At 51.7% G+C, this 26,947-nt stretch overlaps 1 protein-coding gene across 3 annotated transcripts in view; it reads left to right on the top strand.

Moving 5' to 3' along the window:
• SLC8A2 (solute carrier family 8 member A2) overlaps positions 1-26,947 on the top strand; it is a 44,664-nt gene that overhangs the window by 5,161 nt on the left and 12,556 nt on the right. The window contains exons 2-6 of one of the 3 annotated variants that reach the window (XM_054464772.2): positions 1,839-2,529; positions 10,606-11,270; positions 19,914-20,336; positions 26,660-26,763; positions 26,914-26,931. In XM_054464772.2, the coding sequence (XP_054320747.1) occupies positions 1,839-2,529; positions 10,606-11,270; positions 19,914-20,336; positions 26,660-26,763; positions 26,914-26,931 (1,901 nt within the window). Of the gene's footprint in view, positions 1-442; positions 2,530-10,605; positions 11,271-19,913; positions 20,337-26,659; positions 26,764-26,913; positions 26,932-26,947 lie in introns of those variants that run through there. The other 2 variants (XM_063658503.1, XM_054464773.2) reach the window with 2 other exon arrangements.

Here is a 26,947-nt window from a genome sequence, read left to right as displayed (position 1 = left end):
AAGGCAGAAGCTTGTCTGGTGAGGCTGAGTAGCAGAGGGGAGGAGAGGATGGCTGAGGCAGACTGGGTGAGGGGGAGAGGGTGGGAAAAGAGGCCAGAGAGGGAGTCGGGGCCAGATTGTGCAGGACCTCACGGGCCCTGGAGAGGATGTTGGTGCTGTGATTGAGATGGGAGCCATGGGGGTTCTGAACAGCAGAGGGATGAGGCAAGCTGATTTGTGGGCTTTTTTTGTTTTTGGTTTTGTTTTGTTTTTGAGACAGAGTCTGGTTTTGTCGCAATGACATGATCTCGGCTCACTGCAACCTGGCTTGCAGTGCCTCCCTGGCTCAAGCGATTCTCATGCTTCAGCCTCCCGAGTAGCTGAGATTTACAGGCACACGCCACCACACCTGGCTTTTTTTTTTTTTTTTTTTTTTTGGTATTTTTTGTATTTTCTAGAAGAGACAGGGTTTCACCATGTTGGCCAGGCTGGTCTCAAACTCCTGACCTCAAGTGATCCACCCGCCTCAGCCTCAAAGTGCTGGGATTACGGGCATGAGCCACCATGTCCAGCGATGTGTGTTTTAAAAGGAAACCCAGATAAGACACGGTAATAGCCACTCAAACTCAGCACCAGAGGCAGGGAGAGAAATAATGAAACAGTAGAACCCCCACACCCACAAATGGGACAGAAAGCCCAGCACAGGGCCTTAGATGTCACAGCCCCTAAGGAACTGCACCACTTACAGAGCCTGGGGAAAACCCCAGGTCAGACACAGGGAAGCTGGAGAGACTGACGCCTGCTACCACCTTGGGGAGGGACATGAATGAGACCTTCCAGCAACCCCTCCCCAGCCCCACTTGAAACAGACAAACACGACCCAACACCCACCACAGCCCAAATCCTGAGCAAGAGCTTTCAAAGGGCCGAGTTGGAGACCATTTGAATCTCCTAACAAACTCAGAGCCTCCTGCTCCCTGCCTCTCAGTGAATTTTGCAGTTTGAGTGCTTTCGTGCTTGGCTTCATTCAGCCATTGTGACATCTGTGAGATTCATCCATGTGCTGGGTGCAGCAGCAAATAGTTCACTCCCTTTTCAGTGCTCTATAATATTCCACTGTGCAAATCCTCCAAACGTATTTCTCCATTTTACTGCTGATAGGCCTCTGGGTTGTTTGAAGATTGGCGCTATTATAAGTAAAGCTGCTATGAACATTCTTATTTTATTTGAGATGAAGTCTCACTCTGTCACCCAGACTGGAGTATAGTAGCGCCATCTCAGCTCACTGCAACCTCCGCCTCCCAAGTTCAAGTGATTCTCCTGCCTCAGCCTCCCGAGTAGCTGGGGTTACAGGCTCCCGCCACCCTGCCCAGCTAATTTTTGTATTTTTAGTAGAGATGAGGTTTCACCATGTTGGTTAGGCTGGTCTCAAACTCCTGATCCACCCACCTCGGCCTCCCAGAATGCAGGGATTACAGGTGTAGTCACTGCACCCGGCCTGCTATGAACATTCTTGTAGGTCCTTTTAGTGGACATAAGGACCTATTTCTCAGGCACATACCAAGGAGCAAAACTGCTGAATTGCATGATGCGTGGTGTTCGGCTGTAGTTGCCCGAAGTGCATAGACCAATTTGCATTCCCACCAGCAGCGCGTGGGGGTTCCTCTGTCCTTATCTTTCAGCCTCTCTCTCTCTGTGGGTCTCTGTCACTCTCTGTGTCTCTGTCGCCCTCGGTCCCCATCCTGCCTGCATTGGTCCTCAGCTTCTCCCTCAGCCCTCCTTCCCCAATGAGCTTTGACCTTTGTGTGACAGAAAGAGGTTTGCTTCCCTCACCCAGACCTCCTCCTCCTCCCCCATAGGACCCCACCACCCCCCATGGCTCCCCTGGCCTTGGTGGGGGTCGCACTCCTCCTGGCGGCTCCCCCATGCTCCGGGGCAGCCACCCCAACCCCCTCCCTGCCGCCTCCCCCGGCCAATGACAGCGACACCAGCACAGGGGGCTGCCAGGGGTCCTACCGCTGCCAGCCGGGGGTGCTGCTGCCCGTGTGGGAGCCCGACGACCCGTCGCTGGGTGACAAGGCGGCACGGGCAGTGGTCTACTTTGTGGCCATGGTCTACATGTTCCTGGGAGTGTCCATCATCGCCGACCGCTTCATGGCGGCCATCGAGGTCATCACGTCAAAAGAGAAGGAGATCACCATCACCAAGGCCAATGGCGAGACCAGCGTGGGCACCGTTCGCATCTGGAACGAGACGGTGTCCAACCTCACGCTCATGGCCCTGGGCTCCTCCGCACCTGAGATCCTGCTGTCAGTCATCGAAGTCTGCGGCCACAACTTCCAGGCGGGTGAGCTGGGCCCAGGCACCATCGTGGGCAGCGCCGCCTTCAACATGTTTGTGGTCATCGCCGTGTGCATCTACGTCATCCCAGCCGGCGAGAGCCGCAAGATCAAGCACCTGAGAGTCTTCTTCGTCACTGCCTCTTGGAGCATCTTCGCCTATGTCTGGCTTTATCTCATCCTTGCTGTTTTTTCCCCGGGTGTGGTCCAGGTGAGCAAAGACCCATAGATGCTTTCTTGGTGCATGTGTGTCTGCAAAATCCAGAGAGGTGCTCTTGGCTTGGAATGTTGATTGCTGTATTTGCGGAAATGCACACTCACATCTGAGAGGGCTGCCAAGTACAGTTGTGTAGGTCACAGACTACACAAGGGGATTGAGCCAAACAGGGCAAGTCCTGCTGGAGGGGCTGGAGTCCTGCTGATGCTACCCAGCCATATCTCTGGAGGGTGCAGCAAACATTTATTTGCCCAGAGGGACGCACTGTTTTGCACTTAATAACTACACTCATTTGGAAGGGGCACCTTTTAGCTCCCAAAAGGGCGTTCTGTGTACTAACAGAGTCCCTGTGATCTGTGTAATGCATGCTAGGTATGTTCACATGTTTTCCTACACTCCCTACCTTTTGCATAATTGATTCCCGCTTTTGCAATAAGACATCCTCCATTCGCATAATTCATACTACCCTTGCATATAATCCAGCCTTGTGTTTTCTGACATTGCTAATTGGCTTGAGTAACTTAGTGCAATTTGCATAATTTATCCATGGGCTCACATAGATACATACCTACATCTGCATAATTTAGCCATTTGCCAGATATATAATCACGGTTTGCATAATTCATTCATTATTCATCATCAATTTCTGATGTTGGGATAATTTATGCCACTTCAGTGTAATGTATACTCCCATCCAACCCAACATCGACATAAGCCCTGTAACCACTTTGCATAATTTATTCCAATAGTGAGACAAAATTTAGACCCACAGCTGCATAATTTATACCTATATTCTCATAATCATTAGCCTTTCGCTCACCCCATGTCTTAACTCGCATACTATGTAGTCTTCCTTGACAACGTTTGCCTAATGTATTTCCCACAACCCCATGACTGCCTCCTACATTTGCATAATTTATTTATGGGCCTGGCCTAATTCAGTCACACACATGCATAATTTATTTTCCAGGTGTCCAGGATTCATTCACACATGTGTGTAATCTATTTTTGCCTATCTGTCAGGTTTCTGCCAGTTACAGTTTCTTCCCAGGAAGGATCTGAAGCTAGAGATAGAAAAATGCCTTGTGGGTTTTCTGTGAAGGAGGATATATAACAGAGGGATCAGAAGCCACAGTGAGGAAAGGGGAGGACAGTGGCACCAGAAGACAGGGCTCCTGAAAGCGGGAGAGAGAAAGAGGAGAGAGTTTCCCATCTGCCATGGTGAAAAGTGTGCAGTGATATATCATACAGTTTAAGGTGCTGTTAAAATGAATGGTGTCCTGACTTAGGCTTTCAAAAAGGCCTTTGAGGCTAGGTGTGGTGGCTCACGCCTGTAATCCTAGCACTTTGGGAGGTCGAGGCAGGCAGATCACTTGAGGTCAGGAGTTCGAGACCAGCCTGGCCAACATGGTGAAACCCCATCTCTACTAAAAATACAAAAATTAGCCCGGCATGGTGGTGCCTGCCTGTAATCCCAGCTACTCGGGAGGCTGAGGCAGGGGAATCGCTTGAACCTGGGAGGCGGAGGTTGCAGTGAGCCGAGATGGCCCCACTGCACTCCAGCCTGGGTGACAGAGTGAGACTCTGTCTAAAAAAAGAAAGAAAAGAAAGAAAGGAAGAAAGGAGAATATAACAGATACTTTGTTACATCCCCTTTATTTCTGCTGATAGGAAATTCTTAGGTAATCAAAGAGAGATCTTGTGGCCTCAGAGTTTGATCCATGCACCTGAAGCCAGAGATTTGGGTTCATGAGAGTGCTGACTTCATAGGGCTGCCATGAGGATTAACTGAATTGTTCCGTGTGGAAAGACTTAAAATAGTCTGCCTGGAACAGAGTAAATGTTAGCTATTCATTAACAAACTCCTCTATGCATTTGGCTTCCCAAAAAGTCAGTATAATGTCCAAACTGTGTTATAAGGAAAAGATTTCTATTTCTTTTTTTTTTTTTTTTTTTTTTGAGACGGAGTCTTTCTCTGTCACTCTGAGGCAGCGATTCTCCTGCCTCAGCCTCCTGAGTAGCTGAGATTACAGGTGTGTGCCACCACGTCAGCTAATTTTTGAATTTTTATTAGAGACGGGGTTTTGCCATGTTGGCCAGGCTGGTCTCAAACTCCCAACCTCAAGTGATCCGCCCGCCTCAGCCTCCCAAAGTGCTGGGATTACAGGCGTGAGCCACTGTGCCCTGCCTAAAGAAAAGGTTTTTGGGCCGGGCGCTGTGGCTCACGCCTGTAATCCCAGCACTTTGGGAGGCCGAGGTGGGCGGATCACAAGGTCAGGAGATAGGGACCATCCTGGCTAACACGGTGAAACCCCGTCTCTACTAAAAATACAAAAAAATTAGCCGGGCGTGGTGGCGGGCGCCTGTAGTCCCAGCTACTTGGGAGGCTGAGGCAGGAGAATGGCGTGAACCCGGGAGGCGGAGCTTGCAGTGAGCCGAGATCGTGCCACTGCACTCCAGCCTGGGTGACAGAGCGAGACTCCGTCTCAAAAAAAAAAAGAAAGAAAAGGTTTCTAACAGAACAGTCTGCATTTCCACCTGGAAATGCTTCATCACAACTACCCTCATGACAACGGAGCCAGATGCAGGCATCTATTTATAATGAATAAGTTGGGCTTCAGAGAAAGAAAAAGATCAGAAACCATTGCATGCAAGAAGTCTAGGCAGAGGAGCAGGTAGCCACGAGATTTAAAACAAGTGTATCTGGAGTATGTTAAACCATACAGGAAAATACTTCATATAAGATATACATAAGGCTGGGCACAGTGGCTCACGCCTGTAATCCTAGCACTTTGGGAGGCTGAAGTGGATGGATCACCTGAGGTCATGAGTTCGAAACCAGCCTGACCAACATGGTGAAACTCTGTCTCTACTAAAAATACAAAAAATAGCTGGGCATGGTGGCAGGCACCTGTAATCCCAGCTACTTGGGAGGCTGAGGCAGGAGAATCGCTTGAACCTGGGAGGTGAAGGTTGCAGTGAGCTGAGATTGGGCCCTGCACTCCAGCCTGGGTGACACAGAGTGAGACTCCATCTCAGGAAAAAAAAGAAAAAAAAGAAATTTAAAAAAGATATACATAGGTCGGGCGCAATAGCTCACGCCTGTAATCCCAGCACTTTGGGAGGCTGAGGTGGGCGGATCACCCGATGTCTGGAGTTCAAGACCAGCCTGACCAACATGGGGAAACCCTATCTCTACTAAAAATACAAAATTAGCTGAGCGTGGTGGCACATGCCTGTAATCCCAGGTACTCGGGAGGGTGAGGCAGGAGAATCGCTTGAACCCAGGAGGTGGAGGTTGAGGTGAGCCGAGATTGCGCCATTGCACTCCAGCCTGGGCAACAAGAGCGAAACTCAGTCTCAAAAAAAAAAAAAAAAAGAAAGAAAAAGAAAAAGAAATATATAAAACAGAGTTATAAATTCTAACTATCATAAACAGTGTTTTCACGGATAAGAACATTAGTGGCAGGTTCTGAAATGAGCCGGCATATGGGACATTTCTGTATTGTGTGGGACTGTCCGGTGAGTTGCTGGATGTCATCAGGCCAGGAAAGGCCAAGACCATGTCCCCCTCCCTAGTGATGATGGAAGCCCATAAATACCCCCGGATTTCCAATACTCTGTCTCAGGGGTGCGCCTGCTCCACCGAGACCTGAAAATGTCACAGTGCCCTCCCAGGCTGGACGCATTCTTAGTGGGTGCTCTAGAAAGACATTGTGAATCGGCTAGAATCACTTTCCACTGACCTGCAGCGAGGAAGGAAAATCTTAGGGGTTTGGGATTGTCTTCTGATGAATAGAGACTCCCTTGCGATATACATAGTGGTAGGTTCAATTAATACAAGGGAGAGAGTTCATTTCACAGCTTGTGCTGAACATTCGGCTCCTTTTCCCAAATCTGCCTGTTGGCTTCATGCAGTTTTACTATTTGCAAGTCTTGCCTGTTCTCTGAGCCATCAGTAAACACAGTGATAGCAGGTGTGGCAACTGGATCTTAGATATTTTTCCTACCAGGCTCATTTTTAAGATACTCTGGGGGCCTTCTTTTTTTTTTTTCGAGATGGAGTCTCACTCTGTCCCCCAGGCTGGATGGAGTTCAGTGGTGCAATCTCAGCTCACTGCAACCTCCGCCTCCTAGATTCAAGCGATTCTCCTGCCTCAGCCTTCCTAGTAGCTGGAATTACAGGCGCACGCCACCACACCTCGCTGATTTTTGTATTTTTAGTAGAGATGGGGTTTCACCATGTTGGGCAGGCTGGTCTTGAACTCCTGAGCTCAAGTGATCCACCCACTTTGGCCTCCCAAAGTGCAGGGATTATAGGCGTGAGCCACTGTGCCTGGCCTTCGGGGTCTTTGTCATCGTAAATACTCTTTTTTTTTTTTTGAAATGGAGTCTCGCTCGGTCGCCAGGCTGGAGTGCAGTGGGGTGATCTCAGCTCACTGCAACCTCCGCCTCCCGGGTTCAAGCGATTCTCCTGCCTCAGCTTCCCAAGTAGCTGGGATTACAGGCGCCTGCCACCACGCCCATCTAATTTTTGTATTTTTAGTAGAGACGGGGTTTCACCATGTTGGCCCTCGTGATCCACCCACCTCCGCCTCCTAAAGTGCTGGGATTACAGGCGTGAGCCACCACGCCCGGCCCATAAATACTCTTTTATCTTTTCTTCTTCATCTTTGATGAGAAAGGTAACATTTGAGTCTTTCCACGAATATCTTCAAGGCAAATCCTCGAGTCTTGGTGGATGCTTTCCATGTGCCAGGCCTGTGCTGGGCCACCAGTAGACTGAGTTTTAGGCCTCTGTGAGCCCAAGATAATAGTACTAAATAATAACGATGGCGATGTTCTTTTTTTTTCTTTTTAAGATGGAGTCTCATTCTGTCACCCAGGCTGGAGTGCAGTGGCGTGATCTCGGCTCACTGCAACCTCCCCCTCCTGGGCTCAAGCAATTCTCCTCCCTCAGCCTCCCGAATAACTGGGATTACAGATGCACACCACCATGCCTGGCTAATTTTGTATTTTTGGTAGAGATGGGGTTTCACCAAGTTGGCCAGGCTGGTCTCGAACTCCTGGCCTCAGGTGATCCACCCACTTTGGCCTCCTAAAGTCCTGGGATTACAGGCATGAGCCACCACGATTCGCCAGGCAATGTTAATTTCACATCTTGAGTCTTTTCCATGTGTCAGAAACTGAGAATGCTGTGCGCTAGGAATGCAGGTGCTCATTCAGTCTTGGAAATGTCCCCATTGTATGGACCAAGAGATGAGACAGCCATCCCTGTGGTAAAGCCAGGCTCCCAACTCAGAGCTGCCCTGGCTGTGCATGGGAACTGGTTTTACGAGGCAGAAGAGCCAGATGTGTGTCTCTATTAGAGGCATAGCCTGTCCATGAGGGCCAGGCAAATGCTAAGGAGGCACTGGCAGGGGTCATGGGTGGGGAATTGAGGGCGTTTGGGTGAACAGAGAGCAGGCCCTGGATGATGGGCGAGGTTCGGAGAAGTGGAGGCACCCCCAGGTGATGGGGGAGAAATGGAGCAGGCAGAAAAAAGATGGAGGGAGAGAGAGGCCAGAAGAGACACAGGCTCTATTCCTTGACAGCAGCTGGGACCACAGGGTGGGGATTGTCTGTTGCTTGGTAGTGGATGAGGATGTCTGGGTTCCTGGCACCTAGGCAGCCGAGCATGGTTCTCAGCATCTGAAAGGTGGATAGATGGATGAATGAGGAGACTAGGAGAGAAAGAGAACACATACACACACACGCATGTGCACACACACACATAGACGGACACACACACATACACACACAGACGGACACACACACGGACACACACACATGCACACACACAGAAGGACATACACACATGCACACACACAGACACACATGCACACACACACAGAGACGGACACACACATGCACACACAGAGGGACACACACAGATGGACACACGCGCACATACACATACACACATGCACACACAAGCACGCACACAGGACACACACACGCACATACACATACGCACATACACCTACACACACATATACACATGCACACACGCTCACACATGCACACACACGTGCACGCACGTGCACACACACAGAGGGGGGAGCGAGAGAGGGAAGGAGAGAGAGAAAAGTAGCTCTGGAGAAACACAGATACTGAGAAAGAGAAAGAAACTCACAAGGGAGGGAAATAGATATCTACCAATAGATATAAAAGAAGGAGATGGAGACAAGGAGACCGAGGCAACAAGAAAAGAGAGGGAGCCAGGGAAAGACAGACGAGGAGGAAAGGCTAAGAAAACCGTTGAGACAGAGGCAAGGAGGGAAAGAGACAGCAGCACACACAGAGAGCGATGGAGAGAGGCAGAAACGAACAGGTACAGAGAGAGATAGAACGAGATGGAGAGAGAGAGAGAAATGTGGGGGGATGGGGAGAGGCCACAGACAAAAAGGGAGGACAGAGTTAAAAAGAGATGGGAAGAAGGCGAGGGAGAGAGATGGGGAGAGGCAGAGGTGAACAGAGATGAGAGGGAAATAGAGAATAAGTGAGGAACAGAGACTGAGATGGAGAGGAACGGGAGCAAGGAGAGAGAGAGAGAGAGAAAAGGCGGTGGGGAGAGATAGGGAGAGGCAGAGATGAGCAGAGACAGAGAGCGGCGAACAGACAGAACGAGATGGAAAGGGGTGGGAGAAAGGAGAGAGAGAGAGATGGGGAGAGAGAGGTGAACAGAGACAAGAGGGAAATAGAAACTAAGAGAAGGACAGGGGAAAGGAGAGAGAGAGAAACGGGGACGGGGAGAGGGAAAAAAATTAGCTCTGGAGAAACACAGGTATTGAGAGAGAAAGAGAAAGAAACTCACAAGGGAGGGAGATGGAGATCTACCAAAAGATATAAAAGGACATGGAGACATGTCCAGACATGGGGAGAGGCAAGAGCCAAACAGAGACAAAAAGGGAGGGACAGAGATAGAAAGAGATGGGGGGAAGGAGAGAGAGAAATGGGGGGAGAGAGATGGGGAGAGGCAGAGATGAACAGAGACAAGAGGGAGGTTGAGAGAAACTAAGAGAGGGACGGGAAAGGAGAGAGAAATGAGGAGGAGAGAAGTGGAGAGGCAGAGATGAACAGAGATAGAACGAGATGGAGAGGGAAAGAGAGAAATGGGGGGAAACGGAGAACTCGGGGGAGAGAGATGGGGAGAAGCAGAGATGAACAGAGTCAGAGACAAAAAGGGAGGAAGGAGACAGAGAGAGATGGGGGAAGGAGAGGGAGACAGAGAAATGGGGGGAGAGAGAGATGGGGAAAGGCAGACATGAACAGAGACAGAAAGAGGTGGGGAGAGACGGGGAGAGGGGAGGAAAGAGAGACAGGGAGAGGCAGAGATGAACAGAGATTGAGATGGAGAGAGATGGGGGAAGAAGAGGGAGAGAGAGAAATGGGGGGAACAGAACTTGGGGGAGAGAGACTTGGGGAGAGGCAGAGATGAACAGTCAGAAAGAGGTGGGGAGAGACAGGGAGTGGGGAGGAGAGAGAGATGGGGAGAGGCAGAGATGAACAAAGAGACAGGGCTCACGCCTGTAATCCCAGCACTCGAGGTGGGAGGATCACAAGGTCAGGAGTTCAAGACCAGCCTGGCCAACATGGTGAAACCCCGTCTCTACTAAAAAAAAATACAAAACTTAGCTGGGCATGGTGCCGCATGCCTGTAATCCCAGCTACTCGGGAGGCTGAGGCAGGAAAATTGCTTGAACCGGGACCCGGGAGGCCAAGGTTCAAGGTTTAGTGAGTCGAGGCCGCACCACTGCACTCCAGCCTGGGCTACAGAGCAAGACTGTGTCTCAAATAAAAAAAGAAAGAAAGAGAGAGAGAGAAAGAAGGAAGGAAGGAAGGAAAGGAAGGAAGGGAGGGAGGGAGAGAGAAAGAAAAAAGAAACAGAAAGGGATAGGGAGAGACGACGGGGCGGGGTTGGGAGTTGGGGAGAGAGATGAGTGGCAGAGGCGGACAGAGACTGAGACAGAGAGGCGGGGAGGGAGAAGGCGGCTCGCCCGGCCTCGCCCTGACGCCCGCCGCCCACAGGTGTGGGAGGCGCTGCTGACCCTGGTCTTCTTCCCGGTGTGCGTGGTATTCGCCTGGATGGCCGACAAGCGGCTGCTCTTCTACAAGTACGTGTACAAGCGCTACCGCACCGACCCACGCAGCGGCATCATCATAGGCGCCGAGGGCGACCCCCCGAAGAGCATCGAGCTGGACGGCACGTTTGTGGGCGCCGAGGCCCCAGGTGAGCTGGGCGGCCTGGGCCCGGGCCCCGCCGAGGCGCGCGAGCTGGACGCCAGCCGCCGCGAGGTCATCCAGATCCTCAAGGACCTCAAGCAGAAGCACCCGGACAAGGATCTGGAGCAGCTGGTGGGCATCGCCAACTACTACGCGCTGCTGCACCAGCAGAAGAGCCGCGCCTTCTACCGCATCCAGGCCACGCGGCTGATGACCGGCGCCGGGAACGTGCTGCGCAGACACGCGGCGGACGCCTCGCGCAGGGGGGCGCCGGCCGAGGGCGCGGGCGAGGACGAGGACGACGGCGCCAGCCGCATCTTCTTCGAGCCCAGCCTCTACCACTGCCTGGAGAACTGCGGCTCCGTGCTGCTGTCCGTCACGTGCCAGGGCGGCGAGGGCAACAGCACCTTCTACGTGGACTACCGCACTGAGGATGGCTCGGCCAAGGCGGGCTCCGACTACGAGTACAGGTGGGTCCCCCGGGGTGGGGGGTGTGCAGGGGGCTGGTGCAGGCCGTGGGTCCCGCCATCCGGCGGCCTCCAGTCTCATCGCCTCCTAACTGCCTCCTGCAGGATTCATTCGTTCATTTGTTCATTCATTCATTCCTGAGAACCTGCTTTGTGCCAGGCGCTGCTCTAGACGTGGGCACACACCACTGGGCCAGGCAGAGAGCGTGGCTATCCGAAGGCTACCGCTCCCGCCTTCATTATCTACCTCTGGGTTTTTGTTTGTTTGTTTGAGATAGAGTCTCACTATGTTGCCCAGGCTGGAGTGAGTGGTACGATCTCCGCTCACTGCAACCTCCACCTTCCAGGTTCAAGCGATTCTCGTGGCTCAGCCTCTTGAGTTGCTGGGATTATAGGTGTGTGCCACCACACCCGGCTTATTTTTGTACTTTTAGTAGAGAGATGGGGTTTCACCACGTTGGCCAGGCTGGTCTTGAACTCCTGGCCTCAAGTGATCCACCTGCCTTGGCCTCCCAGAGTGCTGGGATACAAGCTGGGATTACCATCATCCGGCCATGTTCTGTGTTTTATTTTCTGGTAAAACAGCTGTCTCCTCATGTGCATAAGAACATTAATGTTTAGTGGGCATCTACCATGGGCCAGGCGCTGCCCTCAGGCACTCAGTGCACATGATGAATGAGACAAACTCTCAGTCTTCACACCACTCCTCCTGCATTCTTTATATTTCTGTGGTTTTGTGCTGATGCCACACTGTTTTAATTATTATAGCTCCATTATGTGTATTGCTACCTGGTAGAACAAGCTTTTCCCACAATCACTAAAGTAAAAATTCTTATTGAGCATGCACTGTATGCCAGTGGATATACCATGGGGAACAAGCAGCTAAGGTCCCTGCCCTCAAATTGCAATGAGTATATAAACTACTAAACATATAAAAACTTGAACTGGCAATAAGTGCTATGGAGGAAAATAAAATAGGAGTGGAGGAGACAGACGATGGCTAAAGGTCTTTGGTTCTGCCATAAAGCAACCCACCCATCACCCTCTACCATATCTCACAGCCCCAGTCCCTCTCCTTACCCCTCTCCTTGCAAATCTGTGATATTCTCTCATTCACCAGTTCCTCCTGAGCACCCACTGTGTGCCAGATGCCTTTAGGGGATCAACCTAGAACAATAGCCAAGATAGATAACATCTCTGTCCTCATGTGGCCCACAAAATTCATCTATTTGTAGTTCTTCTGTCCATGCCACACTATTTTAAGACTTATAGCTTTACAGTATGTTCTTTTCAATGATTTTCACCAGCCTACATCATGCTTTGAACAGTATGTGTTGTTAATTCATGCACAAGTCTCCCCTTTCCCATAATGACCTTTACCATGTGTCTACTATGTGCAAGAAACAAACAGATCTGGCACCAGCGGCTAGCAGTGAACAAAACTCATAAAGTCCCTGCCCAAATGGAGCTCACATTCTCCTGGGAAAGACAGGCAATTAGGAAGTAAACACTGATTACATAAAAATGCCAGGTAGTGGTAGGAGCTGTGAAGAAAAATAAATCAGGAGACAGGGAGAAAGAGGGCCAATGGCTGAGCTTTTCAGAGGTTCTACCTGCTCAGTAGCCTGGCACATCCCCCTTTAATCTTCTCCCTGGGGTACAGCTGAGGCTGAACTGTTCCCAGATCTTTGGTTCTGCCATCAAGCAGCAGCCAATCCCTCATCCCTTTAACTCTTCTCTTCCTGGGACTCAGTTCACTCATCTTCTCTCCTCTCCTCTCTCCTCTCTCCTCTATTCTCTCCTCTCCTCTCTTTCTTTCTTCTTTTTCTCAGAGTTTCGCACTTGTTGCCCAGACTGGAGTACAGTGGTGCGATCTCAGCTCACTGCAACCTCCACCTTCTGGGTTCAAATGATTCTCCTGCCTCAGCCTCCCAAGTAGCTGGGATTACAGGCGCCCACCACCACACCCAGCTAATCTTTTGTATTTTTAGTAGAGATGGGGTTTCATCGTGTTGGCCAGGCTGGTCTTGAACTCCTGACCTCGGGTGATCTACCCGCCTCAGCCTCCCAAAGTGCTGGGACTACAGGCGTGAGCCACCGCACCTGGCAGTTCTCTGTTTCATCGATCTTGAGTTCCACCACTGTGTGCCTGGCTGCCTTTCATAGCCAGTCTTCCCTCTCTGCCCTCATCACTTCTCTTTCCAGTGCTTGGACATTTGCAGGTCTTTCCCTCCACCTCAGTCAGTCCAGGATCCTTTTGTCTGCCCATCTCCATCCACCTTTCCTACCCTCCCCACCCCAGCCTTCCTGGCTTACCGCAGCCTCAACCTCTTGGGCCAAACTGATCCTCCCACCTCAGCCTCCAAAGTAGCAGGGACTACAGGTGCACGAGGTGCTGTGCTCCAGCCTGAGTGACAGAGTGAGACACTGTCTCAAACAAAACAAAACAAAATGCAGCTGTTCACAGGTCTTTGTTCCATCACCCTGTAACATGGGATCCCTTTGGCCACTCGGTCCATCCTCTCCCAGTGCACCACATCATCCAGATGCCCTCAGTTGAGGGAACTGCATTCACCATATTGGGGCCTGCTTTCAACTATCTTTTCACCTTTCCACTCCTACCCACCCCTGGTCCACATTGCCCCCATCTAGAGCCCTGAGGCTTTGAGGAAGGAAGTGAGTACAGGTGTCACCTGCTGGGATAACAGCCCACTTTGTCACTTACAAGTGACCTCAGGACCAAGATTGTTTTTTATTGTTTTTTGAGCAGGGTCTTGCTCTGTCACCCAGACTGGAGTGCAGTGGTGCAATCACAGCTCACTGCAGCCTCAACATCCTGGACTCAAGTGATCCTCCCATCTCAGCCTCCCAGGTAGCTGGGACTACAGGTGTGCACCACAGCGCCCAGCTAATTTTTATATTTTTTGTAAAGATGGGTTTTTGCCATGTTGCCCAGGCTGGTGTGGTTTTGTTTTGTTTTGTCTGAGACAGAGTCTCACTCTGTCACTCAGGCTGGAGCACAGTGGTGCAATCATGGCTCACTGCAGCCTCTGCCTCCCAGGCTCAAGCAATCTTCCCACTTCAGCTCCAATATAGCTGGGACTACAGGCACATGCCACCAAGCCTGGCTAATTGTTTTTGTTTTTGTTGTTGTTGTTTTGGTATGTTTTGTAGAGACAAGGTTTCACCATGTTGTCTAGGCTGGTCTTTAACTCCTGGGCTCAAGCAATCCACCTGCCTTAGCCTCCCAAAATGCTGGGATTACAGGTGTGAGCCACTGCACCTGGCCAGGACCAAGATGTTTGAAGTGGAGGAGGAAATGCTGTTCAGTGGTGGAACCAAAGGGCTAAGAAGAGTCAACATCTCCCTATCCTTCCTTGATTTCCTATCCAGGTAGACATTCGAGGCCTGGCATTGCCTTATCAAGGTACCTTAGGCCAAAGACTGGGAGGAAGGAGACTTGGGTTCCACTCCTAGCTTAGCCCTGGACCCTGTTCCTTGGGCAAGTTCCTGCCTCACTCTGAGCAGGCAGGTCTGCCATGTACAGTTGTTGAAGTTGTGCACTGCATAAAACCACCATATCTGAGGAAGCTCTCTTCATAGTGGACATTGTAGATTTGCATTTCTATTATAACAGTTTTCTGACTTATGGAAATAAGTGTCTTGAAGAAGGAAAGCCTTTTTCTTTTTCTAAGTTTCCCACAGATTCACACCTGTGAGCCTTAGTTTCTCCAAACTAAACGTGATCTCTGAGAACCCCAAACAGCACAGTTGTTCCAAGATTCTGAGATTTAATCCCCTATGATGCTGACACACTAAGGGTCTGAAGTTCTAAGATTTCTAAGAATTCTAACATTTTGATATTCTTTAATTTTTTGAGACTGCGTCTCACTCTGTTGCCCAGGCTGGAGTGCAGTGGCACGATCTCGGCTCACTGCAACCTCTGCCTCCCGGGTTCAAGTGATTCTCATGCCTCAGCGTCTTGAGTAGCTGGGATTACAGGTGTGCGCTGCCACACCTGGCTAATTTTTGTATTTTTAGTAGAGATGGGGTTTTACCATGTTGGCCAGGCTGGTCTCAAACTCCTGACCTCAGGTGATCCATCCACCCCGGCGTCCCAAAGTGCCGAGATTACAGGCGTGAGCTACCACGCCCGGCCAACATTTTGGTATTCTAATCCAAACCCTATCCAGTCTCTGACTTGATGGTTTTAAGATTTTTGTCTTCTCAGATTGTGTCCAGTGCCGGAACATAAGTCCTGTGAATCTAGCCTTCTGTGATTCTGATGCCTGGCTTCTAAAGTCCAATCCCAGCTACTTGGGAGACTGAGGCAGGAGAATTGCTTGAACCCAGGAGTCAGAGGTTGCAGTGAGCCAAGATCACGCCACTGCATTCCAGCCTGGGAGACAGACCAAGACACTCTCTCTCTCTCTCTTTCTCCATATATATATATATATATATATATATATATATATATATATATAAAAGCTGGGCATGGTAACGTGTGCCTGTAGTCCCTGCTACTCAGGAGGCAGAGGTAGGGGAATCGCTTGAGCCCAGGAGGCAGAGGTTGCAGTGAGCCAAGATTGTGCCACTGCACTCCAGCCTGGATGACAGAGCCAGACTCTGTCTCAAAATAATAATAAAATAATAACAACAATAATTGTGACACTCTGTGACCACAAGTTGCAAATACCATGACCTTCATGCCTAAATACTTGAGCATGCATCTTTTGAGAATAATGGCATTCTCCTACCCAATCACAATAATGTGATCTCAGGAAATCTAACGCTGAATTGATACTGTTAACTCCATGTCAGCTGAGTGATGCACAGCCTGTGTTTCCATTTCCCCAGTCATCCCTGTAATATCCTTGGTGGCTGTATTTTCACTCCTGCCCCCTCTTCCCATTTGATCCAGAACCACACGTTGCATTTCCCTGTCAAATCTCTTTAGTCTCCTTCAGTCTGGATCAGTTTCTCAGCCTTCCCATGACTTTTGTGACCTGATGCTTTTGAAGATGATAGGCCAGTTACTAGAATGATTCTCAATCTGGGTTTGTCTAATGCTTCCTGATGATTGGAGTCTTGCACTTTTGGCAGGAATCCCATGGAAGAGATGCTCTATCCCCCTGGGTGCATTGTATCAGGAGGAACATGATGTCCACTCATCCATTACTGTGATGCCCAGTTTAATTGTTTGGTAAAGATGGTGCTAAATCTTTGGATTAATTGTTTGGCAAAGATGATGCTACAGGATGTATGCAGTGGATCATGCCTGCAATCCCAACACTTTGGGAGCCCAAGGCCAGCGGATTGCTTGAGCCCAGGAGTTCAAGACCAGCCTGGGCAACGTGGCAAAACCCCATGTCTACCAAAAGTATAAAAATTAGCCAGGTGTGGTGGCACGAGCCTGTAGTCCCAGCTGCTTGAGAGGCTGAGGCGGGAGGGCTGCTTAAGCCCGGGAAGTCAAGGCTGCAGTGAGCTGGGATTGTGCAACTGCACTCCAGCCTGGATGACAGAACAAGACCCTGTCTCAAACAAAAACAAAAAAAAGGGCTGGGCGCGGTGGCTCATGCCTGTAATCCCAGCACTTTGGGAGGCCGAGGCCAGCAGATCACGAGGTCAGGAGTTTGAGACCAGCCTGGCCAACATGGTGAAACCCCATCTCTACTAAAGATACAAAAAATTAGCCAGGCATGGTGGCATGCGCCTGTAATCCCAGCTACTTGGAAGGCTGAGGCAGGAGAATCGCCTGAACTGGGAGGCGGAGGTTGCAGTGAGCTGAGATCGTGCCACTGCACTCCAGCCTGGGCGACAGGGTGACTCCGTCTCAAAAAAAAGGTAGTGCTACAATCTCCACATTCTACTGATCCCTTTATCCCTTATATGTAAATGTCTTATATCCCATGACTTTTAGGACTCTAAGATTATATATTAATATGTGGATATCACTAGCTAACTGTCATTGTTTTCGCTGTGCCTCCGGGTGCTTCCCCTGTATCAATTCAGTCCTCACCATAGCGCCAGGAGGTAAACACTATTATTAGCCCCTTCCACAGACAAGGAAACCAAGGCTCAGAGGACTGCAGAATCCTGACCGCCCAAGATCACACAGCTGGCATGGCAGACAAACTGGGCTTGAAGCAGGTCAGTCCACCCTCCTGGGTGCTCCATCACCATGGACAGTGAATCCTGAGCTGAAGGACTCCCTCTTCCCTCCACTGCAGGTCTTTTCACCAGGTTCTATGCCCCCTGCCTCTTGCCAGAACCTTGGGGTCCCTCTCTTCCTCCCACAGAGCTGGAAAACTGGAGCCCGACTCCCCGCCCCCACCTTTTTGAGACAGAGTCTTGCTCTGTCACCCAGACTGGAGTGCAGTGACGTGATCTCGGCTCACTGCAACCTCTGCCTCCCCAGTTCAAACAATTCTCATGCCTCAGCCTCCGGAGTAGCTGGGACTACAGGCATGCGCTGCCACACCCCACTAATTTTTGTATTTTTAGTAGAAACGGGTTTTCACTGTGTTGGCCAGGCTGGTCTCGAACTCCTGACCTCAAGTCATCCATTCACTTCAGCCTCCCAAAGTGTTGGTATTACAGGTGTGAGCCACCGTGCCCGGCCCCAGAACCCCTTTAATATGAAAGTGATAGTGAATGCATATGGATCACATAGCAGGGTTGAGAGATAGTGCTGAGCCCCTTACATGTACAGTAGGAGGAATCGGGGGAAATGATAGATTTTCAAGATTCCTTAACATCCCAGAGTCACGCTGATGTCTGCAGCCCTGCCAGGGAGAGCCCACTTACTCCATGACCCGTCAGAATTTCACTCTGACTAATCTAATGTCACCGCCTTGTTCCCTCCCTGGCTCCCCCCATTACAGAGTATCTTATGGGTGCTTCAGAGATTTACACAACTTTTACTCTTTTAACACCAAGCCAGCTCGTGTCCCTCCTCTGCTCGGAACGTCCCTCCTTTGCTCGGAAGCTTCACAGGGCTCCTTCCTCACTCAGGGTAAACGCAGAAGTCTTCACCGTGGCCCACCCAGGCCCTAGGAGATCTGCCCCTGTTCCCACCGTGATGTCATCTCCCACCCTCTTGCCCTGGCTCCCTCTGCTGTCATTATGCTGGTCTCCCTGCAGTTCCTCGAAGAGGTGACCTGTCCCTAAGTCAGATCCTGTCCCCTGTCCGGCTGTCCAGTCCCAGGTCAGAGCATTCACACTGCCTGTTCCCTTTACCAAAAATACTCTTTTTGGCCAGGCAGGGTTGCTCACGCCTGTAATCCCAGCACTTTGGGAAGCCAAGACAGGCGGATCTTTTGAGGTCAGGAGTTCGAGACCAGCCTGGCCAACATGATGAAACCCCGTCTCTACAAAAAAGTACACAAAATTAGCCAGGCATGGTGGCAGGTGCCTATAGTCCCAGCTGCTCGGGAGGCTGAGGTGGGAGAATCCCTTGAACCCGGGAGGGGAGGTTGCAGTGAGCCGAGATGAAGACACTGCACTCCAGCCTGGATGACGGAGCGAGACTCCGTCTCAAAAAAAAAAAACAAAACAAAACAAAAAACTCTTTTCCAGGCATCCTCCCTATGGCTCACTCCCTCCCCTCCTTCAGGTCTCTGCTCAAATGTTACCTCCTCCAAAAGGCTTTCTTGACCATGCCAACAGCTCCCTCTCCTCACTCCCTACCCTCCTGTTTCTCTCCATAGCACCATCACCACCTGACATCCTGTGTTTGTTTATTGTTCATTCTTCTGCACTAAAACAGAATCTCAAAGCTTCTTATTGCTGCCATTCCCCCAACACTTAAAACAATGCCTGGCACACAACGGTCAGTTATCTGTTGAATGAATGAACCGTAATTAAATCATTAAATGTGCAATTGTCATGGTGATATGGCTCTCCCATGGGGCTGTGAACCCTGTGAGGACAGGGCCTGGTTACTGCTGTGTCCCCAGCACCACTCAGCACAAGGCACAGAACAGGTCCCCTTAGGAGTGTTTGTTGAATGAATGAATGATGCCAAGTGAAGGTGTATGGACTTTCTCTTGGGGGCATCTGGGAAGAGTTTTTATCAGAGGAATGACAGAGTCCTTTCTGGGTCCTATATCCCTGCCACTTAAAATGTGACAAGGACATCCCCTGGAGCTCGTTAGAAATGCGATTCTAGAAACCCAGGAGCTTCTGAACCAGAATCTGCATTTTCACAAGATCCACCAGGGGATTCATATGCACATTAAGGTTTGAGAAGCAGGGATGTAGAACACCCCAGGCTCCCTCTCAACTCTTGGACTTTGCATGTGCTGTTCCTTCTGCCTGGAGTATGCCCACCCGCTAATGCCTCCTCCAGGAAGCCTGCCCTGATCTCAACCTTATCATTACCTGTTTAATTCCCACCTTCTGCTCCTCACGAGTTCCACGCGGGGAGGGGCCCACTCTGTCTTGTTCCCGCTCTGCAGCCCTTCCTCCAGGACGCCCACCCCAATTCACCCTCAGTATTACTTGTTTAGTGCCTGTCGACCCTCATACTTGGGAGTTCTATGGCACCTGCTCCTCCTCTGGGAAGCACGTCCAGACTCCCCCCGTACAACACACAGCTGATGACCGACCCTCACCCCGCTCTTCCCCCTCCCCACCCCGCCGCAGCGAGGGCACGCTCGTGTTCAAACCAGGCGAGACGCAGAAGGAGCTGCGCATCGGCATCATCGACGACGACATCTTCGAGGAGGACGAGCATTTCTTCGTGCGGCTGCTGAACCTGCGCGTGGGCGACGCGCAGGGCATGTTCGAGCCGGACGGCGGCGGGCGGCCCAAGGGGCGGCTGGTGGCGCCGCTGCTGGCCACTGTCACCATCCTGGACGACGACCACGCAGGCATCTTCTCCTTCCAGGACCGCCTGCTGCACGTGAGCGAGTGCATGGGCACCGTGGATGTGCGCGTCGTGCGCAGCTCGGGCGCGCGCGGCACCGTGCGCCTCCCCTATCGCACGGTGGACGGCACGGCGCGCGGCGGCGGCGTGCACTACGAGGACGCATGCGGAGAGCTGGAGTTTGGCGACGACGAGACCATGTGAGCACGCCCGTGGCGGCCCGGGAGGGGCGGGGCTTCGGAATGGGCGTGGCCTGATGGGGCTCAGGGGCGGGGCCTTGGTGAGCCATGCCCACATCGTGGGCGGGTCCTGGTGGGGCCTCGGGAGGGGCGGGGCCTGCGTGGCCGTGCCCGCGACGTGGGCGGGGCTTCACTGAACAGCTGGGCCCTTAGGAGGGGAGGGACTTGAGTGAATCGTGCCCCAAAGTGGGCTTGGCCTCGGGAGGGGCGGGGCCTAGGTGTGCTGTGTCCACCACGTGGGCGGGGCCTGGTGGGGTTGTGACTGTGAAATGAAGAGGCGAGGTCTAGAGGGGCGGCCGGACAGGTGAGAAGAGGGCCCCAAGGAGGAAGGGTGGACGAGGTGAGGAGAGATGGGACAGGGGCCTGGGGAGAGCGGTGTGGGGCCTTAATTGGTAGCTCATGGTGTGTGTCCTGAAGAAGAGGGCCCAGGGAGATGTGGGGAGAGGCCTGTGGAGATGAGACGCTGTCTGTGGCTGTGGAGAGGGGGCGGGTCCAGGGCGATGGGTGGGGTCTGGGTTTGGACATATGACACCAGGAAATGGGATAATGGATGTGGGCTGCGGAAGAAGGCGGGGCCTAACAAGATAGGTGGGGCCTGGGGACGCGCAGCTAGGGAAGGGGTGGGGCTTCTGGGTATGAGGAAGAACCTGGGGAAATAGCGGGGCACCTAACGGGAATCTGGGCGAGGCTTTGGGAAAAGATAGTGCTGGAATCTGGGGGCCTGGGAAGGCAGGGCAGGGCCTGGGGAGACACTGGGGAGCCTGAGGGCTGGGATTTAGGAAAATGGGGTCTGGGGAGGTGGGCTGGCTGGATACCCTGAAGACACACACATGTAGACAGACGTTTACAGATTGGACACAAAGCCATTTATACGCACCACACACACATAGACACACACGGCAGGGCCAGGCGTGGTGGTCAACACCTGTAATCCCAGCGCTTTGGGAGGACGAAGCAGGAGGATCATTTGAGGCCAGGAGTTCGAGAACAACCTGGGCAACATAGCAAGACTCCTACTCTAAAAATAATTTTTTAAATTAGTGGTGGCGCATGCCTGTAGTGCCAGCACTTTAGGAAACTGAGGCGGGAGGATGGCTTGAGCCTTGGAGACCAGCCTCTACTCTACTAAAAATTGTTTAAAATTAGCTGGGCATGGTGGTGTGCACTTGTAGTCCCAGCTACTTGGGAAGCCAAAGCAGGAAGATGGCTTGAGCCCACGAGTTAGGTGCTGTAATGAGCTGTGATCACCCACTGCACTCCAGCCTGGGCGACACAGTGAGACCCTGTCTCAAAAAAAGAAAAAAAAAACAAACACATGCAGACACACATAAAGTCACAGACACGTACACTAAATTATTAAGTCAGGGCTGTTCTCACGCCCAGATCCCTGGCCACCCCTTACACAGGTGCCCGAGTGTCCCCCAATGTGTGCCTGAAGCCTCACATTCCCCCACCCCACTGCCCAGGATGCAGGCAGCGCCTGCCCCTCCTCTGCCTGCTCCCTTCCACCCCCGCATGCCCGTCTGTCTCCCTCCTCCGTGCCGCCCACGCGCCTCCTACTCAAGCGGAGTCCCCACCGCGCTCCCCCTCCCTCCTCCTCCCAGCCTCTGCGCTTCCGCCTCGGGCAGCACTCAGCTTCTCACTGCTCTCGCTGTCTCTCCGTCTCTCCCTCTGCGTCTCTGCATCTCTCACTCCCTGGGCTGTCTCTCTCTGAGTCTCTGCGTCTCTGTTCATCTGCGGCTGTCTGTCCCCAGCACCTCGCTCTCTGACTCAGCTTCTATTTCAGGCACGCTCCACACCTTTCCATCTCTCTGTCTGGCTTGGTCTCCGCCTGAGGGTTGTTGAGAACTTGGGTTGGGGGCTGCGAGAGGCACCATCCCAGACCCCTCTCTCACACCAAGAGATGGGGAATGGAGAGTTTTCTTTCTGCTTCTTCCGGTCCTTCTTATAGTCCAACCTGCTTCCCTCCTGCTGCTGCAACCCTACAGGCCCTGTCCTCCCCCACACGGCTTCCCCAGGCTGGGACACCGTCTATCCCCCACCCCCACAAGCTCCCAGCTGTGGCTTCAGAAGACAGAGAACAGGAGGCTAATTAGTGTTTAGGGAAACTCTTCCTTCCTCTGATGGGCAGGTGCTAATTAGAGGCGCTTTGAAGCAGCTGGGCTGGAGATGGAGGAGAGACACCCAGAGATGGGGTGGCAGGGAGAGCATGAGAGACACAGAGACAGAGACCCAGAGATAGACGCAGGGAGAGCTGAAGACAGAATGACAGAACTGGAGAGAGAAACAGAGACAGAACAGAGAGACAGAGACACAGAAAGACAGGAACTTAGAGGCTGGGCACGGTGGCTCATGCCTGTAATCTCAGCACTTTGGGAGGCCAACACGGACGGATCATCTGAGGTCAGGAGTTCGAGACCAGCCTGACCAATATGATGAAACCCCGCCTCTACTAAAAATACAAAAATTAGCCAGGCGTGGTGGCATGCACCTGTAATCCCAGCTACTCGGGAGGCTGAGACAGGAGAATCGCTTGAACCCAGCAGGCGAAGGTTGCTGTGAGCTGAGATCACGCCATTGCACTCTAGCCTGGGCAACAAGAGCGAAACTCCATCTCCCTCCCAAAAAAAGGAAGAGACACAGAGACAGAGATGCCTTGAGAGAGGGAGAGAGGTGGATATTGAAAGACTGAGATGGAGGGAGACTGAAAGGCAGAGAGATGGAGAGGCGATAAAGACACTCATGGAGGAGAGAGACTGACCCAGTGAAGGAGAGGTTCTCACGATGCTGCAGAGAGAAAAGGGAGTTTGGGTCAGGAGACTGGGTCTGAGATCAGAGGTCGGCAGGGGAGAAGGGCAGGAGAGTGGAGTTTTCAGGAAACAAGGGGGCAGGCTGGGGAGGAAATCTGCTTCCTTTGATCTCAGGAAGTCCTGCCTTGGTCTAGCTCGAGTCCCTCTTGCTGTTTCCTGCGCGTTGGGATTCTCCTGCATCTGGGTCCCCTGAGGGCGCGCCTGCCAGGGTGCAGTTGACGTGCCTGTCACTGCACGTCAGTCACTGTGTGTCAGCGGATCGCAGCGTGTCTGCGAGAGTGAGCGACAGAGGTGTGTGTGTCACCCTGTCAGCATGTCACTGTGTCGGCAGCTGTCTGTGTGTGTCAGGATGTGTGAGGAGCATGTCTCGGGAGACCCTCCCTTCTCGTTGGCCCCAGCATTTCAGCACCGCGGACAGCTCACCGCCCACGCCGAGGTCGGGGGCGGCCCTTTCTTTCCACCCACAGAAAATTGAAAATATCCTGAAACCAGGAGGGTGGAGGTGGGCGGATGTCCCCACATGGCCGTCTTGTGTGCGCCTGTCCTTGCGCGGGTGTCGCTGTGTCTTGTGCGTGTTTGTGTGTTGAGATGCGTTTTTTGAATGACTGCCTGATTGAAACTCTTCTGCTTGAAGTGCGTTGACTTTTGTTACTCCATTATTTAGACTCTGAAAGACAGAGACAGGGAGAGAAGAATCCAGATAAAGAAGGGCAGGCCAGGTGCTGTGGCTCACACCTGTAACCCCAGCACTGGGGAGGCCAAGGTGGGAGGATCACTTGAGGCCAGGAATTCAAGACCAGCCTGGGCAACATAGTGAGATCCTGTCTCTATAAAAAATTTAAAAGTAGCCAGATGTGGTGGCACACGCTTATATTTCCAGCTACTTAGGAGGCTGAGGTGGGAGGATTGCTTGAGCCCTGGAGATCAAGGCTGCAGTGAGCCATGATTATGCCACTGCACTCCAGCCTGGGCAACAGAGCGAGACTTTGTTTCAAAAAAAGGGAGATCAGAGAGATGAGAAGAGACTGAGACAGAGAACGGAGAGAGTCAGAGTCAGAGAGAGAGAGAGAGAGACTGCTGGAGAGTCAGAGAGACAGACAGTCAGAGATGGAGAGATAGACCCAGAGAAGCTGAGAGAGGCAGAGAGAGAAAAGAAGATGGAAAATGTAGGGACAGAGATGCAGAGAGGCACTGAAGGAAGTAAACAGAGACACCAAGAGGCATCAGGAGTTAGATATAAGGTAGGAGCGTCTACGTGGTACCACAGTGAGGGGCTGCAGGGTGGCGATGTCACCAAGGCTGTGGTGGGGGAGTCGTGCTAACTGACGGACATCTGGTCCATGCAGTCTTGCCACTGCAGTGGGAATGGCTGTAGGGTGTGATGGCGTGTAGGTGTGGGCGGTGTGATCGGCTGTGCTTCCTCGATTGGGTGACTGTGTGGGCTGGGTGTTTGTGTTTCTGGGTTCTGGGGCCAGGCCTTGTGGGACTACATGGTTCCTACAGCCGAAAGAGTTGCCAGTGGCAAAGCTGTGGGCATTCTGGGTTTGTGGGTCTTTGGGGTCGAGGGGCGTGGGTTATGTGCCTGAAGGTGACAGGTAACTTCTGGCTGTTTCCTGCCACCCCCTGGTTACCATAGGAGCAGAGATGCTGAGAAAATCAATTAGCATCAGCACTTGGTTAACTCTCCAAATCTGGTTAGGACAGAGAGCAGGAAGTTGAGGGTTTTCTGTGCTGAAGGATTGGAGTTAGCAAAATATGTATGGAGGGGGTGTACTCCATGCCAGGGACTGTTCTGGGTGTTGGAGATAAAACAAAAAACATAAATGAACTTACCTGGGGGAACTTAAATTTAAAGATGGGGAAGCAAATGGTAAATAATGAACAATAAACCAAATAAATGTTAGAGGGTGTTAGAAGGTGATATTTAAAGAAGACAGGCCAGGTGCCATGGCTCACATCTGTAATCCCAGCACTTTGGGAAGCCAAGATGGGAGGATCACTTGAGGGCAGGAGTTCAAGACCAGCCTGGGCAATGTGGTGAGACCCCATCTCTACAAAAAATAAAAAACTAACTGAGCATGGTGGTGTATGCCTGTAGTCCCAGCTACATGAGAGGCTGAGGCAGGAGGATCGCTTGAGCCCAGGAGTTTGAGGCTGCATTGAGCTATGATTGCACCACTGTGCTCCAACCTGGGTGACACAGCAAGACCTTGTCTCCAAAAATAATAATAAATACATTAAAAAGAAAGACAACAGAGCAGTATAAGGGAGTGCTGGAGGGGGAGAAGTGAGGGATTTCACTATTAAATAAGATGGAAGAAGTGGGCCTCATTGAGAAGGTGAAGTCTGAATGAAGAACTGAGGAAGGGAGCCTGGGGGAAGAATGTTCTAGGCAGAGGGAACAGCCAGCGCAAAAGCCCTGAGGCATGAGCAGGCCTGGCTTGTTCAAGGAATAGCAAGGAGGCCAGAAAGGGAATGAGTGCTAGATTGCAGGGGGTCTTGTGGGCCATTCTAAGGACTTCGACTTTCATTCTGTGAGAGATAGGAGCCATGCAAATGTTTTGCACAGGGGAGGGACCCGGTCTGACTTTGGTTCTATCAGGATCACTCTGGCTGCTCTTGGAAGAACAGACTGTGGGGGGTGAAGCTGAAGCATGGGATTGTTTAGGAGGCAACTAGTAATCTAGGTAGGAGACCATAGTGGCTGGGCTGGAGTGCAGGGGTTAACAGTCTGGATTCTGACAGTTGTAAGTTCAAATCCTGTCTCAACCATGAGCTCATACCGCTTTACTTTTTTTATTATTATTATTTTTTGAGATAGTATCTCGCTCTGTTGCCAGGCTGGAGTGCAGTGGCATGATCTCAGCTCACTGCAACCTCCACCTCCCAGGTTCAAGCGATTCTCCTGCCTCAGCCTCCCGAGTAGCTGGGACTACAGGCATGTGCCACCATACCCAGCTAATTTTTGTATTTTTAGTAGAGACGGAGTTTCACCATGTTGGCCACGATGGTCTCGATCTCTTGACCTCGTGATCCACCCACCTCGGCCTCCCAAAGTGCTGAGATTACAGGTGTGAGCCACCGCGCCCGGCCTATTTTTTAAAATAAATTATTTAATATAAATAGAGATGGGATCTCAATATATTGCCCAGGCTGGTCTCGAACTCCTGGCCTCAAGCAACCCTCCCTCCTCAGCCTCCCAGAGTTCTGGGATGACAAGCATGAGCCACTGCACCCAGAATGCTTTACTTTAATCAGACTCAGCTTCCTCACCAGTGCCTGGTTTTGTTTCTGTCAAATGGGGATGATAATAGAGCCTTCCTCCCTGCGTGGTGGTGAGGATTAAATGAGATTGTGGAGTCTGGGACAGAGGAGGTGCTTGGAAAACTGGGTGGCTGCCAGGAGGGTTGCCTGGTGAGTCTGGGGAGAGGGCCTTACGCTGAGTGTTCTGCCTCCGCCTTGCTCCCTGCACAGGAAAACTCTTCAGGTGAAGATAGTTGATGACGAGGAATATGAGAAAAAGGATAATTTCTTCATTGAGCTGGGCCAGCCCCAGTGGCTTAAGCGAGGGATTTCAGGTGAGGGGTGACCAGTGGGCTGTGGGAGAAGTAAGGGGTCCAGGGTCGGGGGCCTTTCAGGGGCTCAATTGCAGGCACTCCTTAAAGCTCGTGGACCTGAGCTTCGTGGGGAACTGATCTCACTGTCTGCCTGTCTTTGTTTCTCCCCAGCTCTGCTACTCAATCAAGGTGAGTGAAGTCACCT

This window comes from Pongo pygmaeus, chromosome 20 (genome assembly GCF_028885625.2).
Source record: "Pongo pygmaeus isolate AG05252 chromosome 20, NHGRI_mPonPyg2-v2.0_pri, whole genome shotgun sequence".
Taxonomy (NCBI): domain Eukaryota; kingdom Metazoa; phylum Chordata; class Mammalia; order Primates; family Hominidae; genus Pongo; species Pongo pygmaeus.
This window is presented reverse-complemented; position numbering and strand designations above follow the sequence as displayed.